The following is a 19,010-nucleotide window of genomic DNA, read 5'->3' as shown; positions in this document are numbered from 1 at the left end:
TGAGGGCCGGCGGGCGGGCGGTGAGGGACCCCCTCCCGAGCAGCTCAGTGTTTGGGGGCCGCGGGGTCCTGTCGGCACGCTAAAAGAAAGGCGAGACAGGACAGATGGGCGGTTTTTGCCACAACAGATCATCGCTGACGATCGATTATTGATTATGGATTGACGGCGCTCGATTTCAGCACATCATCTTTGGCCCGTGAACTCTGCATGGCCATCACTTGCGTTTTGGTGGCCAAATTGCTGATCAGCCATTGGCAAAGAAAAAGAAACATCACCAAGGTCATCAATCAGTCTGCTTTCGTGGAGGACGCCAGAAATCCCACAAGAGTTTTTTTGGCGAGAGGGGAAATTGGGACCATTCATTTGCCCCTCATACATGCAATTTGAATACGTACGCTGAACACACAATATCAACTCAACACTTGTTTTGGCTCCCATTTTTCCTGAGCTGGACTCAATGAGATGTTTCAACATACAGTATACAAAATGGCTCAAATGTTGTTGATGTTGTTGTTGGGGAACCCGGCAAGTCCGGGGATGTATTTGACAAAGCAGGAAACGTGGGTAAAGAAACCCTGAAAAGTGGGAAACTGGTTTCAGAAAGGGATCAGTGAAACCAGAGGATAAGAGGGAACTCTAGCCTGGTTCATGAAAAGAGGTCATTTAAGCTCTCGGTCAGTTACCATAGCAACATGGTCCGTCAACCTAACCTGGTCGGTAGCAGGTCTTCCACAAGGAACCTCGGCGTTTACTCTGTCCCCCTTTCAGACACACACGCGACAATTCATTTCCTCATTCATTCAGTCCACTGTAGCGACTTTTTGCGTAAATACTTCTGCAGTCTACAGCGTAAAGTCCACTTTTGTCACCAACATGGCATGTCATTTTCACAATGAGTCTATTCATGAAGATGCCGCTTATTGCGCAGTGAATGAAATATTCGTCGCGAGAATGTTATCAGACCGCGCATATATGCCGGCAATTCCGCAGTTAACTTTTTGAGCGGTACAGTTTCACATCACAGTCCATCATCTACATGCACAACTTAATCCGTCCTTACATTTGCAGCAGACGTATATGCGCTCACATCCGAGCAGCATTGCGCTCCATTTTTTTCTTATACCAGTTTGAATGTTTTGATATTTCGTCTTATATCATGTAGGTGTGCCAAAAAATCAATTCATCAAAGAATCGAGATTCTCATTTATTAATCAAATCGAATCGATATTTAACATCCAAAAATCGATAATGAAGAAGAAGGGGGAAAGGCATGCTGTTTTTGTGGAAAAATGCACTTACAATACAAAATTAATAAATGTTTAAACAAAAAAAAGACACTTTCATGTCTCATTTTGTCTTGCAAAGCAGACTGGAGTAGATCATGACAATGTTGTGCATATCTGTACATTGAAGCAGAAATCATTTGTCAATCAAATAATTTTGAATCAATCGTTTGAATTGAGAATCGAAAATGGATTCGGAATCGAATCATAGACCCAAAATCGTAATCGAATCGAATCGTGAGACAGTCAAAGATTCCCAGCCCTAATTTCAAGTGCGCTTCTCCCTCACAGGATTGCAACTAAATGAAATTAATTAGAAATTAATGAGCTCTCATTCAACAGGTTTCCCCGAAAATATTGTGATTGCAAAGGACTACATTTAAAATTACACATTGACGCGAGCACCAATGTTCTCCCACTTCGCCTTCCTCTATGTGGAGCTGCTGCGGTGTTGCACTTTTTTTTTTCTTTTTTTTTTTTAAATAAAGACATGTTCAAATTTGACATATGATTGCATTATAAATTTCGGTTGAGAGGGGGGAAAAGCAACGCAGAAGCAGAGGGCGGCGTCGCGCTCGGCTTTCCCGTTGCCATGGTGACTCGACTAATCCGGGCTCCATTGAGACGGTCTTGTAAGAGTCGTAGTTAGTTGAGCTATAACTACTCAGCATTGATATAAGTCACTGGAATCCGATGGACTGGAACCGAAAACGCAGCATTTCCTACGTGAGTGTATGTCAACTCATTGTTCCGGGTTCATCTCACCGTTTGTTGAACCTCCTTTGTGAAATATACCCCAGGTCATTCAAAGCCCGCCACAGTTTCGCCTGAGCCACAGGTGCTTGGTCTCAAGTAGCTCGTCTGTTCCACCTGTTGAGTCCAACGAAGCACATGTGGCGAAAGCCAAGCCCTTTCGGGGTTTGGACGACCTGGACCCGCTACATTCCCCAACCACATTGACAAACGTGTGTTGCTGATGTGACACTCGGCACATCAGAATGGGCCTGCGAGTACGATGAGCGGGCTCCTTTTGCAACTAACTCAATTCACTTGATCAACAAGAAAAATTTTAGACTTGATGTAACTATTTATTGATGTATTATTTGCTTAGCAGGGGAGTTATTAACCACTATGTTTTTAACACTATGAATAATTAAAAGTAACTTATAAATCTTATTTAGGTCAATGTATGACTTAAAAAGACCACACTAACACAGTAAATTCAATTGCATCACCTTGAAGTATTTAGAAAAAAACTAAAATAAAAAAAATAAAATATATATATATATATATATATATATATTAGGGCTGTCAAAGTTGTTAAAGCGTTAATAGATTAATTAATCACGGAAAATTGTCGCATTAATCACGTATTAACGCATATTAATCGCACTATTTTTTTTGGACCGCACTTGAGCACACTTGAGCCTTGAGCATAACCGCGGATGGTTACATTGAATGCTGCGCAGGTCAGTGATTAGGTCAATGCACGGTATTTCCTTCGTCTGTTGTTCCAAGATGAGCGGGGTGACTCCAGTTGATTTGCTGGGTGGTAAATTTTACTTTAAACAACACTCAGACGGGACTTTAGATAAAACAAAAGTAATTTTCATTTAATTAATTAGTAATTGCTGAATTGAACCCAGTTGATATGATGCTTTTACTTTTTGAGCAATACACGCATGCATGCAATTGTGTACATGCATTTAATCTATGTTTGCAAATGACATTCAGATAATAAAATGTGTTAATGTCAAAACATTACGGTATTTTGTATTTTTATATTACGCAAATACGCAAGTAATTCAGCTGATTAATCATGACTAATCAAAATTAAAATGTGTGATTAATCAGATTTAAAACTGTAATATTTGAGAGCACTAATATATATATATATATATATATATATATATATATATATATATATATATATATATATATATATATATATATATATATATATATATATATATATATATATATATATATGTATATATATGTGTGTGTATATATATTTTAGTGTGGGCTACTTTGATGATGAGACAGCATTTTTGCACAGATGTGCCAGGCTGGCCACTCGGAAATGTGCACTCTCCTGTCTTGCTATTTTGTTTTCTTTTTTCCTCCCATCTATTCTTGTCATCCGGGACCCTTGTGTAAACCAATCAACTCCCTCCACTCACTCGCGTCTTGTTCAGGTGTGCCTCGTTGTGTCGTTTTAGTTTCCTGCTTTGGTTGTCTTTGTCACTGTCACAACGTTTTTTTTCCTGGTCTTCCTTTGGTACTTGGAGTTTGCACTTTCTTTTTCATTTCATTTCTTTTCTTTTCTTTTCTTTTCTTTTCTTTTCTTTTCTTTTCTTTTCTTTTCTTTTCTTTTCTTTTCTTTTCTTTTCTTTTCTTTTCTTTTCTTTTCTTTTCTTTTCTTTTCTTTTCTTTTCTTTTCTTTTTTTAATGACTTTGTTATTTTAGTTAGTATTTAGATTGCTCCCAGTATGTTTGATAGCATTTTTGTCTTTTGTAAATAACTAGCTATATAAGCTAATTCTAGCAAATAGTTGCAGCGACGACGGAATGTCCCACGATAATCGACTTGACTGGAAAAAAAAAAAGTCTATGAGGCTGGTTTCTTCTGAGGGGGAGATGGATCCGTTCACCCGAATCTTAATCTGAACCCTTGGATTGCTTTGAAGCCATTTTGAAGGAATGTCAGCGAGAAGATCAGATTGACACCTCCACTAGTCTGCCTTTGTGTCATTTGTTTGTCCACGCCAGCGATGCAGGTAATCGTGCGCAGCTCGCTACAGACGTGTTTGGCTCGTTGTATACTTCCTGCCTGTGACAAGTTTTGCTCTGAGCGGCCAATCAGAGGAGCAGAATGTGACGACTTTGAAATCCGATTGGTTGAAGAAACACTCCCGTTGCTAAGGGAGCTCAAATTTGATAGGCCGCCTGCCACTCCTGCTGGTCAAGGTCCTGAGCAGATTTCATTGCCATGGCAACAAACACATACAGGCTGAAATCTGATTGGACAAAAAAAAAAAATCCACATCTCGGAAGCAGCACAGTCAAGAAAAACGGGAATAAATGTTTTCATGTAACAAAAGTTGATCATCTAAATGGAGCCGAGTTGGGATGTTGGAGAGGCGGAGCTTCGAACCTCTGACATTGAGACGCTTGTGGGCCGGCGGCGGGCGGGCTGGATGGACAAACGCTTGCTCACCATTGTTGCGCGCGCGTCGTCGCTTGAGCTCGACTCGAGTCGCGTGAGCCATATCCTGGCTGATCCCCAAAAGAGCCCGAGAGGGAGGGGCCAGGGCCACCACGGGGGTCCATTGAGACACACCAGACCACTTGCACGCCATTCAACTGGTGTGTGTGCGTGTCAGGGTCGAGGTTGGGGAATGCAGGTCGTCAACAGCCTGACACACTTTGGATTTAGACACATTAAAACCCGATCGTCTTCACCTGTTGAATCCAAGCACCTGCCACTAAATCCATGTAGCATTTGTCCCCAGACTTGCTGTTGTGAAAATGGTATGCTGCACACAGTGGAATTTTCACCGTCGAACAAGAAAATGACATGAAAATAAACGTTGTGGCGAAATCCAAACATTCAAGCATACACAGTGGCAACGTAAGATGGCCGCCAGCGGGTTCACGTCCCCCAGTGGCGCTTTACGGAACTTGTTTGTCCATAACGATGTCACCCTTCCACAAGAAGGCGGGGCAGCTCGTTAACACCTCACTCATGTGGCTTTCATCAGGTGTGTGCGTGTATTTCTTGGAGTGAAGATGCGTGTGTGCGTGTGCGCGCTGAAAGTGAAAGATGGTCAGCGGAGGAGGCCGGAAGCAATGGTGTGGCCCCGCCCCTTCAGCAGCGTGACAAAAGATGAAAGTGCATGGTCCTGTTCAGGTAGCCGTGGCAACCTGAAGTTTGGCCCCGCCCCTTGGCCTCATTCCAACATCATCCGCTCACCAGAAAAGCAAAAATAGGAAAAGCAGAACAAAGGAAGGTCTCGGAAGGTCCTGGAAGGTCTCGGAAGGCGTCTCCGGTTACAGGTCGGTCTGGGCTTGGGCCACGCCCCCTTTTCTTGCCAATTGCAGACTTGTACACACATGTATGATGTATTAAATGTGTATTCTGTTGATAGCGTGTCGTCAAACGAGCTTCCAAGCATTTGTGTCCCGTGGCCGTCATCGATGTCGGTCCAGAAGGACCGTCGTCACTCGCAGGAACTTAAAGGTCTGGAGGCGGGGCAGTGGGCCAGCGTGTGGTGGAGGCCACTTCCTCAAGTCTGCCGCCGGCCAACGGTCTCGTTCAGCCGCTTCATTTCCTTTCCATTATGCAGACGAGGCCGACGACGGCGCCGTCATCGTCTGCAAGCTTACGTAGACGTCCCGCACCGGACTTTGGCTAAATCTGGTGCGAGCGTCCCTTCATTTTTCGTTGCTGAGCAATGGATGGATCGTCTGTCATTTGGGGCCGCTTTGCTTCCTCGGGGTCTGGACACGTGCACGACTTTCATCCCGGGAAAATCACGAACGATGAATTTTGCAGGAAGATTTTGAGATGTGTGCGACAATTGAAGCGTTTAACAGAAGATGGAAGTTGCCTCCAACACAATCAAATACAAGCTCCCCCCCCCATGGAGACGGTCCGACATAAGTCCCGCCCCCTTTGCACTCTTAGCTCAAAATCGGCCACATTGCTCGCTGGGCGGTGGCGGGTTTTTGTGCGTGTACTTTTCTCAGGTTTGCATTTTGCCTCAAGTCAAAAGATGGAATCTTTTGTGGGGTGTCAGCTGAAGAAAACGGCGCAGGTGCGATTCAGACGTTTTTTTTCAGCGACGCTTGTTGATGTTTTACAGCCTTTCAAAGGTCAAATGTCGTCGTTGGCGTTGTCATGTCCTTCTTGCATCAGAAGTCAGCCAAAGAAAAGAGAAAAGGAGATAGGATGGAATGAGAGAAAACTGATCTTCACAAGAGGTCAGAGGTCAATGCTTGGTGACCGCTGCCAGTTGTTGGGTTGACCTTTTGACCTTTGAGGCTGCTCAACAACGAGGGCTGGGAATCTCGCGATTCGATTCGATTACGATTTTTGGGTCTACGATTCGATTCAGAATCGATTTCCGATTCTCGATTCAAACGATTTTCGATTCAAAATTATTTGATTGACAAATGATTTCTGCTTCAATTTACAGATATGCACAACATTGTCATGATCTACTCCAGTCTGCTTTGCAAGACAAAATGACAAATAGAGACATTAAAGTGTCTTTTTTTTTTTTGTTTAAACATTTATTAATTTTGTATTGTAAGTGCCTTTTTCCACAAAAACAGCATGTGGGCTACAACTGCCTTTTCCCCTTCTTCTTCATTCCTAATTTAAATAAAATCAATTTTTGGATATTAATATCGATTTGATTCGATTCAAAAATGAGAATCTCGATTCTTTTATGAATCGATTTTTTGGCACACCCCTATCAACAACCTTCAAAGAAAAGATCCAAAATCAGAACACGCCAAAAGGTGGCCACCTCCACCAATCAGCAATTCCAGTCAATGATGATGCTGCATGCGAGGCAACGTCGACGTCCACTGTCGCACTGCGCTGCCTCAGGGAAAGGCAAACAGATTGCGAAACACATTTCAGTCAGCAAACGTTGGCTTCCATTTGCTTTTGTGCACTTCAATACACAAACACACACGCACACAGGTGCAGCAGGAACGGCAACATGAAGCTGCTCTCGCGTCACTTTGTTTCATGATAAAAGTGTGCAACACCTGCTCTTGTCTGTGTGTGCATGTGTGTCCTGTACACGAGAACTGAGTGCTTTTTTTTTTTTTTCCTGATTGCTTTGATTTGTGAAAAGTGTTGTGATTTTCGGATTGATACGTGATTTTTTTTTCCTCCGTTTCAGGTTAAATGTCACACTAGGTCCTTCACTCCAGCACACAATCATCCTCATCTTCATCATGAAGAGCTGGTGAGGGAATGTTGCAATCAAGGCACGCACAACGCACGCACGCGAGCGACTAAAGTGCGTCGCTTTTGCCGCGATGCTCGCTTGTCCTGTTGAAAGGCAGCAGAAAAAGTGGCCTAAAAAGCGGAACGTCGTGAAAAAGCCATTAAAAGGAAAAAGTAAAAAAGCGTAACGTCGTGAAAAAGCCATTAAAAGAATATTTTGCCTGCCCCCACCCCCCTTTCCCCCCCAGCCCACAAACAAATGCAAATGGATGTGAGAAGTTTGGAGCGGGACCCCCATTTGAGAGGCCGTCTCAATGGGCTCCAAAGGAGCCTCTAATTAATCTAAGTACACCACCAATAGGCCCACTTGGAATTTTCTTCTCCCCTTTATGTCAATGGAGGGGGGGGTTGTGGTGGTGGTGGGGGGCTGGTTGTCCCCAAAGAAAGAGAAAGAAAAGAGAGAAGGGATCAGGCCTGGGGCCCGCCCCATTCACACCGACCGGCCCCACCTAACCCTGACGTGCACACTCACGTGCGCCACTCAACATGTTCTCAAAATGTCTCCATTCAAGTTAAGGTCCTGGTGCCGGTCCTGGTCTCAGTCTTGGTCCCGGTCCCGGTCCTGGTCCTGGTCCCGGCAAGGTCAGGTGGACAAAGGCGACAGAAGGGGGCGTTTGCGGTCAATCAGTAACGGAGCTAAAGGGCATGCGCCTGTGGGGAGTTGGCCGCCTTCTAAAGGGGCTTTGAGAGCTACACAACATTCCCCCCCACTGCCCCCCACACCATCCCCTTCCCTCAATGGGCCCCTTCACAATCACTTGAAAGGAGCTCAGGGTGTCCCCCAAACAAAGTCCAAAGCAGCAAAAGCCTGAAAGAGCTTCTAATAAGCTTTTAACTATTTTACATCGGGGCCACTCTATGACTCCCCCGCCTGCCTGCCTGCTCCTCACCCCCCTGGATGACCCACCACCCCCCACCCCGTTACCATCACTGTGTTCCCCTTTCCTTCAAGCCGCATGGCGAGCGTTTCAAAGTGCACTGTAAAAGCCGAACCAGCGCCTCACAATCGGGTCCGGACCGGGCAGGACCCACCCCCAAGAACGACGGCAGGTTCGGACCCTCACGACTGGACAATCCAAGTTGAAGACGTTTTGGTGTGTGGGACTCCGGGAGGGCCCTCGGTGGTCCGGTTGCCGTGGAAACTCTTTATTGCCGTGGAAATTGCCTGAGTCTTTGAGGAGGTCAGAGTTCGGCGAGGATACGGCGGGCCGAGGGGTTTCGGGGGGTGGGGGTGGGGGGGGGGTGGGGGGCACAGCCAGGAGCCCCTCGGCCTCTGGATGACTTTTGCACCACTCGTTAAGAATTTCATGCTAATTGTTGAGCCGTCGTTATCCGCCAAAGACGACCCACTCGTGGCAAGTGGGAGGATGGCGGTTACCGTGACGACGCACGAGATGGCCACATGACGTTCGGAAATCGCGACGACTTGTCGGGTAACGATTCACGTCAAGGCCACACCTGTGGCCAGAACTCAACCTGATGCCGACACTAGCAATTGTCATTCTTACCCCACCACAACCTGCTCCATTCAGCATTTCTTGAACGAACGTGCGGTGCACAACCTGGATACGCTGCGGCCATCTTGGATGTGGCAAAGTCAAGCCGTATGGCACCTTCATTTGCTTCGTCAACACTTTGACACTTAAAGCAAGTCATCACTTTTTTGTTTGTTTTCAGCAAAAGTGGTGCAAAAAATTTTTTTTCAGTATATTTGATATGTATTTGTGGGGAAATCATCTGAAGCGAAAGTACAATAATGTTCACTTGGAAATGTTCTTCAAGTCAAATTCATTCCGACTTGTTCAAGCAAATGGTGAAAATGATGCCAGTGGAAAATAAAGTGACTTGTATAAAATGAATTTCTTACTGCCAAACTGAGTGCCGTAAACAAGATGGGGGTTGCAAAGTTGAAAATTTTACTTTTTTTTTTTTTTTACGGTTACTTTTTGCAGGCAAGCAAAAGGCGACATTGAAATGCCAGGATGGACACCTTGTTGCTTCCCACCACTGACCTGTATATATGACTGGATAGCCGATAGCCCATACACACCAATGCAAGACTACTATAAAGTATATGTTATACATACAGATGAGAAATACAGCTCAGAGGCAGTTAGGATAGGGCTGGGAGGCGGGATGCACAATATTTTTTAACAAGTAATAAAAAAATAAATAAATAAACTAAATAAAAAAATAAACATCATTAAGCATGTATTTAAGGCAAGTTGTCAAATGTCTGAAGTCCTCTTATGTATGTTTAATAAATTTAAAATATGATAAATGATGCTGTTTTTACTAAGTACTGTCTCAAATGTTCGATCCTGTAAATATATTGGATGTTATGGCGAGAAACATTTCTTGGGAGGAGCAATATGGCCGCCTCGCCACCGAAAAAGTCTTGGCATCTCAGCTATCCAGTCATATATTCACATCAGTGGTTCCACCACTGACATTCGGCCATTTTGTGGCTAATATGGTGGCCACATCCAAAATGGTGGATGTGTTGACGCATTGCAGGCAAAATGAAAAGAAAAAAAAAAAAAAGTTTTTCATTCCAGATGTCACAACTTCACAAGTCAAGACGACTTTGGAGCGACGCCACTTTTCGGTTTGCGCTTGTTTCCATTCATGTGCACGACGAGGCACACGAATGCGTCATGTGTGCTTTTGCCTCTTGCGAAACCTGCTCGGGAACGTTTACACTTTCCATGCATGCAAAATCAAGCGCAAAAGAATTAAAAAAGGCAAAAAAAAACTACAAAAAAAAAGGCTTTCCCGCTGGCCGTCACAGCGACAACGGAGTCGGGACTGCATGCGAGGGTGCGACCTCGGCCTGCCCCGAGGAACGTGTGTGTGTGTGCGCGTGTTACAGGTGCAGTCAGTGGCACAAGGTGGAGTGTGGGGGCCTTGGGGGCGGAGTCAGAGGTTATCTGGAGGAGCACAAAACTTCCATCTGCTTCACTTTTCATGATCCTATCAGACCACCGACACCCACTGGAGACCCCCCCCCCAACCCTCAAAGCCCCCCCCCCCCCACACACACACACACACATTTGAGCCCATCTTCACTTCCTCCTCAATCTTGGAAAAAGGCAAAATGTGTGTGCGTGCGTGTTGCTTGGTTGCTCCCTTGATTGACGCTTTCCTGACACTTGGTTGGGCAAAAAAAAAAAAAAAACTCCCTGCAGCACTTTGTGTTTGCAAGAGCAAGCGATAGTGTGTTGTGTGTATTTGTGTGCGCATGTGTGTGTTTGAGTGTCAGCAGACGTTTGATTGAGTTTGTTTGTGACGACTTTTTTGTTTGTCTGTTTGTTTGTTTGTTTACTTTGTTTGTTTGTTTGTTTGTTTGTTTGTTTGTTTGTTTGTTTGTTTGTTTACCTTGTTTGTTTGTTTGTTTGTTTGTTTGTTTGTTTGTTTGTTTACTTTTGTTTGGGAAACACAACAAAGATGTGAGCTCATGATTTCTTTCTTATGAACACGATATTATATTTCGGATGAAATGTTCCATGATTGGACCTTCTTTTGTCTCAACACTAAAAACTCCTCAAGCACACACTTGTGCCTGTCGACCCGCTGACCTTTGACCCCAGAAGGGTCAAAGGTGACTTGGGGCTGGAGTGGCTTTCCGACTTTGACGAGGTGACGTTGGGCAACTGCGGAACTTTTGTGCATGATTTGAAAGTCAAGCGGGTTGGAGAATGTTTGCAAATTTCTCCGCAGGTCAATGGAGTCATTCGGACCCTCGGACGGGCTCACTAATTGGTTCCCTTTCGCACGCACGGACGACAAACGTCAAGCTGGCCAGCGACTCGTTTGTAGCAAAACAAATTGAGGCCGGTTGAAGGACGCATTCGTTAGTATCCGTTTGTGTTTGATGGCCTGCGCTTGTAAAAAAGGGCATTGTGATGATGTCATCGCTGACGTCATCATTCCCCCACATCGGGACACGCCCTCATTGTTATGCTCAACTTGTTTGCAAGTTTCAACAATGTGCAAGTTGCTAAATTAAAGATTTCATCACAGCTATCATTTTGGATTTTTTTTTTCATTTTTGTTATTTTGATTTTGTTTTCAGTTTTGTTTTTTAAATGGAGTTCGTTTTAATTCAGTTTCAGGGTGGTTCTGTTAGTTTTTATTAGTTTTAGTTATTCAATAAACGTTTAGTTTTAGTTGTTATTTTTTTTATTTTATTTTTTTAAATGTGTATGACTTGTGCGCAGTATTTCAAAAACAGCATGGAAGTGATGTCATCTTTTGGTGCTTTTCTATTGACTGCTGCTATCGTCACTTCTGTCTGACACACTTTCAAACTTAAAATGTACATAAATAAATAAGTAAATAAATTTACATCAAATCACATTTCAAATCCTCGCCAAAGGCTCATGCATTCAATTAATTAATTAACAAAGACTAAAACTAAGGACATTTTGGCTATAATTATAGTTTTGTAAACATAAAATGTAGTTTGTTAATTTTCGTTTTTAAAAAGTATTTTTATTTTATTTCGTTAACAAAATTGTTTCTTGAAATTGAGATTTTTCATTAGTTTTAGTTCACTCAAATAACCTTGAAATCATCTGGATCCAGAAAGTGATCATTTCACTTCATGGAGGACCCCCCCAAGTGTACACACGTATGAAATGTGTCAAATGCAGTTGGAATGTGGTTTATGGTTTTTACAATATTATATTAGTGCATCAGACGTGTGTGTAAACGCAGAAGACACACAAAGAAGAGTGTAGGATATTTTTGTATAAAAGTAAAAACTTTATTGCGCTTCAAAGTGTCAGTATAGATAAAATCTTTTTTTTTTTGTCTGTACAAAAACATTGCAAGGAATAAATAAAGGCATGACGAATGAGTCTCGAGTGTGAAAGTTGACACAACTAATTGGACAGTCGACCTTTCAACACCTGCATGTGCTCCAGGTCCAATTAGAAGACCCCCCGCGGGCCGCCAAAGAGCGCGGGTTCGAGCGGGCTTCCCGGGCTGTAGGCGGGCGAGGATGAGGAAGATGAGGAGGATGATGATGAAGGCGGCGAGGAGGACGGCGAGCTCGCGCAGCAGGAGAACCACGAGCAGGCGAGTCCGGAGGCGGGGGTTCCGCCTCGGTCGCGGTCGGCCATGCGGAGCGTCTCTGCCAGGGCCCAGATGTAGTTGTGCGCCAGGCGCAGCGTCTCGATCTTGGTCAGCTTGCTGTCGTCCGGCAGCGCCGGAAGCACGCGGCGCAGCTGTTCCAGGGCGCCGTTCAGGTTGTGCATCCGGTTCCGCTCGCGGTCGTTGGCCTTCAGGCGACGGCTCTTCCGGACCACGCGCACGGTCGACTCGCAGCGCGCGCGCCCCCGCCGACGCTTCCTCTTCGGCGGCGGAGGCGGCGACGCGGAGCGCGTGCTGGAGCGGGACTCGTCGTCGTCGCTGAGCGGGAAAAAGACGTGCGCGTCCATGGCTTGGCTCAGGTCAGGTCAGGTGAGTGAGTGACGCGCGTGCGTGTGCGTGCGGGCTCGGGACGAGCGCGATGGTGCGAGTGTGGCACACGACCGACCTCAGCCCGCATTTTATACCGCACGCGCACAATGGGCGACCCCCCCTCGCCACAAGCCTTTGCCCCCCTCCGGGGAGGATGAAGAAGATGAATGAAGCGTGCCCCGTGCCGCGGGAGCTCCTCATTTGCATAAGCGGCCCGCGGGCACGAGGAGCGTGCCACCAATCACGGCCAGCCAATCAGCGGACAGCCACGCGCAGGAGTCCCCCCCCACCCACCCCCACGTCACGTGACACACAAAGTCCGTCACACGAGACACAATCCGCGCGTGCGTGCGTTCGCTCGTTGTGTCGCCATTAAGAAATCATGAGCGGGTGCGCGTGCGCGCACAATCTATCAGAGGTGAATAGCAGCATTGTGCGCGCGCGCCGCGTGCACTTCTTTTCACGCTTTGTGTCGCTTTTCTTTCTTTTGCTGCATACCGCTTTTCTCATTCTAATAACTGACGGAGCGCGCGCGTGCGCGCGTGCGCGTGACCAAATGGCCTCTTCCGCCGACTCTCATGCACTTCTTTCCATCAGTGTCGTTATTTTTTATTTATTTGTTTTGCTTGTCCAACATGACTTTTACGTCACCTTTTTTTTTTCGTTCCATTCATCAGCATGCAACAATTAGGCCGACAATTGTTTTGTTTTGTTGTTGCAACGCGAACACAAAAACAAAAGCAAAAGCTCCCAAAATTGAAACAAAGACGTGCGAGTTGAAGTCTTCACTTGTTCAGCAACAGGTACGGTAACCGGCCAAAAAAAAAAAAAAAAAAAAGTTCTTGCAGATCCACCTTGCATGCGCATGCGCAACGTGCACTTTTTTTCTTTCTTTTTTGTTTTTACTGTTCTAATCTTCTTGTTTTTAAATGAGCAATTCTACACAAAGAAGGTACTCATGTATCCTCAAATGACAAGTTATACTTGACATAGATTGAGCATAAGCATTCAAACAATATGATTGAACATAGAAAATCAAGTCAAAAAACATAAAAACAACAGAAATTCTACTCTAACAAATTTGGAAATGACTGTCCATAACCAATTTCAAAGATTTACAAAATAGTAGAAAGTCATTTTTGCAGTAGAGTATGGTTATGTTTGAAAATATCTGCTTTTTTTTTTTTTTTTTTTAAATAAAAACGACCAAAACTTCTGGGAGCAACTTGATTGGCCAATTATGTTGTGTTGCCTCCTCCAGTCTGAATGAAGCAAGTTGCATGATTGGCAACCTCGTTCGTTCATGCAGACGTCATTTCAAGCCCAAGTAGGAGCGTGAAAAGTTGTCGAGTCGGGCTCCAGATGGAGGAGTGGGACCGTCACTTGCCTTCGGTGTCGGTTGGCGTGGGTTCACTTTTCCGCCTGGGAGACTATGTGCGGCTTACATGATGTAAGCTTGTGTGAGTGAGATATTTAAAAAAAACACTTTTGACGTCCTGCAGTTTTTTTTTTTTTTCATCAATTCATCAAAATGTCAATTTTTCATTGCGCGACTAAAGGAGGCGGAGTGCCCGACCGGGTTAGTGCCACTGCAGGTGGACACGATTGCCGGTCGAGTGTCCAAGTGTACTCTTTTCATTGCAAATGAAAATCTGTAACATCGGAGAAAGTGGAACCTGCATTTTTCCCTCTTCCAACACACCTGATTGAAATGATCAGCTCATCAGAAGGTGCCTGATTACAATGCTGATCGTTTGAAGCGAGTGTGTTGGAGGAGGGAAACGCTTTGCAGGATGACAATTTTCAAGTCCTCCAAAGTGCTCGCTTGGGTTTTGTGAGCGACTGTGCAACCATGCGGGGCCCTGAACTGGATTCAAGTGTGCCAAAAGAGGATCCCGGCCATGCCGGCATATATATGACTGCCTCACTCAAGACGATTGCAATCGTTGCGCAAGCCCAAAATGAGTTTGACGTTGATTTGCATTTTTGGGACATCCTTGCTGGACAACGGCGACAAGAAAATGCCCCCCCCCCCCCCCCCTCTCTCCGTCAATCAAGTTGCTCAAGTGGAATCTTCCTGTTGACAAACTTGAATGTCATCGCTGGCCAACAGCTTCTAAGTCATTTCAAAACCAACTTGTGGCCAGTCCTCTCGTGCGGGTGACATTTGGACAAATGATTGACCAGTGTTGAAAATGCTGCTCGATGAAACGTGTCATTTGAGGGGTCTGGTGAAAAGTCACCATTTCAGAGCTTCAACGTTTTGGACCCACACCAGCAAAATAGATTATTGTTAATTTTTTGGGGGGGCAGGTGGAGAATTGCTGCGCTTATTGTTGTCATAGTAACATGACTTGTTGGCAAGAATTTTTGCAATCAGTCTCATTTAATGAGATGCACATCGATGGATTCATACGATTGGTTGTGCGTGCGTGCGTGTTTACACGTGGGTGGAGTTTACAGCGGGAAGAGGAGTTTATGGTGGGTTTGTCTTTTTTACACCTTGTTGACTTCAAAGTGTGGAAGCAGATTGTCAGCGTGTGCGTAAAAGTGCATGTCAGCATTTTATGGATGTGTGCGTGATGGCACACACACAAACACACAACAACAACAACAACAACAACAACAAGCATGAAGTTGCAACATGATGCAGACGAGACATGAGTGACACTCTTGCAATTTTCCAAAATGTTATGCGGCCACTGCCGTAATAACGTCACGTCTTCTTCTTTCTTTGTTGCCTTGTGGACGTGTTCATTTACTTTGTGTACGCTTGCTTGATGGTGCAAAAAAAAAAAAAAAAAAAAATCCTCAACACCCCTCCCTGAAAGCTCCCCCCCCCCCCATGAAGAGGATCAAAAGAAAAGGAGAAAAGAAATCAAGTGAAAGAGAAAAGCGCTGGAGTGAGAGGTCTGTGCGGAGAGCAGCTTGGACAGGATTAAGACACGAGACCAGAAGACCCTCGACACCCCACAAACATGACCCTTGACTCCCCCCCAACATCAGCACACACGCACCAGTGGAAAGGCTGCCACAAGTCACGTTTGCATCGTTAACCATCATTTGCGTTGGGAAAAATGTTGAAAAGACGTTGAAATGTCGGGACGGCCTTCAAGCGGCAAACTGGCCGAGGAGGCCAAATGACAAGACGATGACATTGTCAAATATGCAAACGATTGCAACTTGACCAGAAATCTGAGAAACCCACCTGCGGATTCCCTGATTCTTGCTGCTTGCCCTCATCAGGGATGCTTGACATCCCACACATCCTGTTTGTGTACTTGGAGAAAGCGCAATGCAACTCAGATGACATTTCGCGTTTCTTTGTTTTTGACCACACCGTCATTTACAATCTCAACACGCTTTTTTTTTTTTTTGTACATGACAAAGACGCCAGTCAGAACAAGTTGCACGCCCTCCAATATTTCCTCGTCTTTGTCAACAAAATGAGTCAATTCAACGTTTGAAAAGATCCACAAATCACAAATGGTCACATGCTCGTTTGTGTCCAGCTGCGGACCATCACGTCTTTGCCACATGTCAACTTGAACGCAATCCAACTCATTCACTGCCAGCCATTTTAGAAAATTTTAACATTTTCAATACTCACGTGATATTACATTCAATAATTATATATAAACCGAATCTACCAAATGACAGAATAGACTCCCTACTTTTTGTCCCGTCCCGTTCTTTTATAATTGACCGTAGAAAAATGTAGGTTTGCCAAAATACAGCCATTTCTTCCATGGACTCTCAAACTGTGTTTCTTTCGTATAAAATGGTGCAATGATGTCATCTACCGGTGGTTGGGCATCAGTCAAGTTGTTTCCAAATTTGATATCTACAGTGGAGCATAATCAGATTCGCCCCCATTTAGCACCGCTCTAAAAAATACAATTGACAAGTATACTTGTCAAAGGCAGTGAATGAGTTAAGAACAAATGCTTTCCATTTTTTTCCAGCATGCCCAAAACAAATGCAAAAGTGATTTTTCTCATTTTTGTCGGTGGGGTATATGCCACGGAAGAGGCGGGACTTCCGATTTCCGTGATTTTGCACTTGAGCTTTGATTCCGCTCCGGGTTGCGAACCCGCAAACTGAGAGGCACAAAGTCGGAAGCTGACCCGGAACCAAAGCTCATGTGAAAAAACCGTCCTGCCTCTTCCGTGGCATATTCCCCATTGGCAGTCGTCACTTGTCGTCTTTTTTTGAGGGAATTAAGTTGCCGCTTCTTATTAATTTCAACTCCCTTTAGAGATAAGAAGATTATCCGTTATCTTTAAAGGGAGTTGGAATTAATACGTCAATGGATTCGTAGAGAAATTAAGATTGGTTAAGTTGAAATAAGCAAGTATACTTTGTTTTGGTTCTGCTTTGTTTTGAAGTTTTAATCATAATGTGGTCATTTATGTTTAGTATGCCCCCACTGGCCAAGCAAGGCTATTACATTTAGATGTGTGCACTTCCTGCTGGGTAAAAGCTTAAAAGCAAGATGGCTGCCTTAGCTCTGGTGTGTACGAGAGGAGACAAGCTAGGCAGGCATCTCGGCTTGATCAGGATTGTCAAGCATTATAAGTAGTATTATTTGATATCCTGCAATATTTCAAGCTGAAGGGTTAGTATTGTTCACATATCAACTCTTCAAGAAAGCCAACATCCATAAGCCGCTCCCTGACATCATCGCTTGAGAAAACAATTGGTGAGTTGAAGCCCTGCTGAGACCTGCACTCGTCTTTTAAATAACATTTGAAATCGAACAAAAATGCCACAAAGAGAAGTCACCAAACCACTTGTGTCAAGTAGCAGTGTTGTTTGTGCGAACGTATCAACAAGGATCAACTGGGAAACTTTGGAAGCCCCTAAAAAACAATTAATAATAATTTTGGCAACCTCCCCCGCCTGGTCCCAGGAGGTGTTGTCGCCGGCACCCGAAAAAGTGGACGGCATCACTGCCGTGCCGTTTCCACGGCACCGCTGGGCGCCGGGCAAGCGCTCGTCGTGGCTAAATTATCGGGCGAGCAAACAGGCCGCGACAAGTGAAAAGGGAAGCAAGTCCCAGAATGCAACAGCCGACTGATGAAGTGGCGAGCGCTCGCTCGCCTGCGCATTCAGCGCCGTGATTGACGACGGCCGCTATTACATTAAAACCTTCCTGGGCAACAAGGCCACAATGGGGCTACAATGGGGCCACAATGGGGCCGCATGGGGCCGCCATGGACGCTCCCAAAGATCTTCCAATCACACAAGAGCGTCGCTTTGTCATTTTGTTTGTGCACACCGCACTTTTTTTTTGCGGAGGCGCTCGGACGGTGAGTTGGAGGTCACGTGACTTGACTCCAGTCAGACTTGAGCTGCCAATTTTGCCGCTTGCTACAAAAAATCAAAAGTTGAAAGGTTGGCAAGGAGCGGACTTGACTGACACGTGTCAGGATTCTTGATGAAAAAAAGTGCTAGGATAATGTCAACACACTCTCAAGATGGTCGCCGGGCACACTTTTGGGGATGACATCTCGTCAGCTAGCAAAAAGCAAGAAGGAGAATTTCTCTCTCTCTTTCTTTATCCCAGTGACGTTTCCAAACAGGACGGGAAGCGAGAGTTTTATCAGCACCATGTGAGGCTGACAAAAAACATCAACTTTGATATAAATGGACCACTGACATATATATACATATATATATATATATATATATATGTGTGTGTGTGTGTGTATTGCATATATGCATATTGCTCCTCCCAAGAAACGTTTCTCGCCATACCATCCTATACATTTACAGTATGCGAATTGGAGAATATATGAGACAGTACTTAGTAGAAACAGCATAATTTATCATTTATGCTGTTCTACATTTATTAAACATAAACTAGACGCCTTCAGACATTTTACAACTTTCCTTAAATACATGTATAACTGATATGCTTAATGATGTTTAGTACAGGATGAAACTTGTATATTTGTTTTTGAAGAATTCTAACTGTAATTCCCAATAAGATTTCTTCTCCAAATCTAATATTGGGGTCTAACCCCGGGATTACACAGGATGGCATATGCGTTGCATCTCTGCTCCGCTGCGTCTTGACTGTGTGCTCCGGATGCGTCAAAAGGAACTGAGTGATTAAAAAAAAAAAAGGTGGTCTTCAAAGCACACATAGCACGTCCACTTGGGCGTAGTGGCTCAGTGGTATGGTGGTTGTCTCCTAAACCAGAGGTTGTGGGTTCGATCCCAGGCCA

General features: G+C 44.7%; 1 protein-coding gene across 1 annotated transcript; it reads right to left on the bottom strand.

The window, feature by feature from the left end:
• Window positions 1–12,121: 12,121 nt before the first annotated feature.
• Window positions 12,122–12,911, bottom strand: neurog1 (neurogenin 1). The gene has a single exon (XM_077532591.1). It carries the CDS (start codon window positions 12,753–12,755, stop codon window positions 12,246–12,248), a length of 510 nt encoding a protein of 169 aa, XP_077388717.1. The 5' UTR covers window positions 12,756–12,911; the 3' UTR covers window positions 12,122–12,245.
• Between the last annotated feature and the right edge of the window lie 6,099 nt (window positions 12,912–19,010).

Source organism: Festucalex cinctus, chromosome 9 (assembly GCF_051991245.1).
Source record: "Festucalex cinctus isolate MCC-2025b chromosome 9, RoL_Fcin_1.0, whole genome shotgun sequence".
NCBI classification, from domain to species: Eukaryota; Metazoa; Chordata; class Actinopteri; order Syngnathiformes; family Syngnathidae; genus Festucalex; species Festucalex cinctus.
The sequence above is the reverse complement of the archived record's forward strand: the minus strand, read 5'-3'. Positions and strand labels throughout refer to the sequence as shown.

What these genes read in the sequence shown, in the direction of transcription:
- neurog1 (XM_077532591.1), bottom strand. Translation starts at nt 12,755, where the DNA reads ATGGACGCGCACGTCTTTTTCCCGCTCAGCGACGACGACGAGTCCCGC.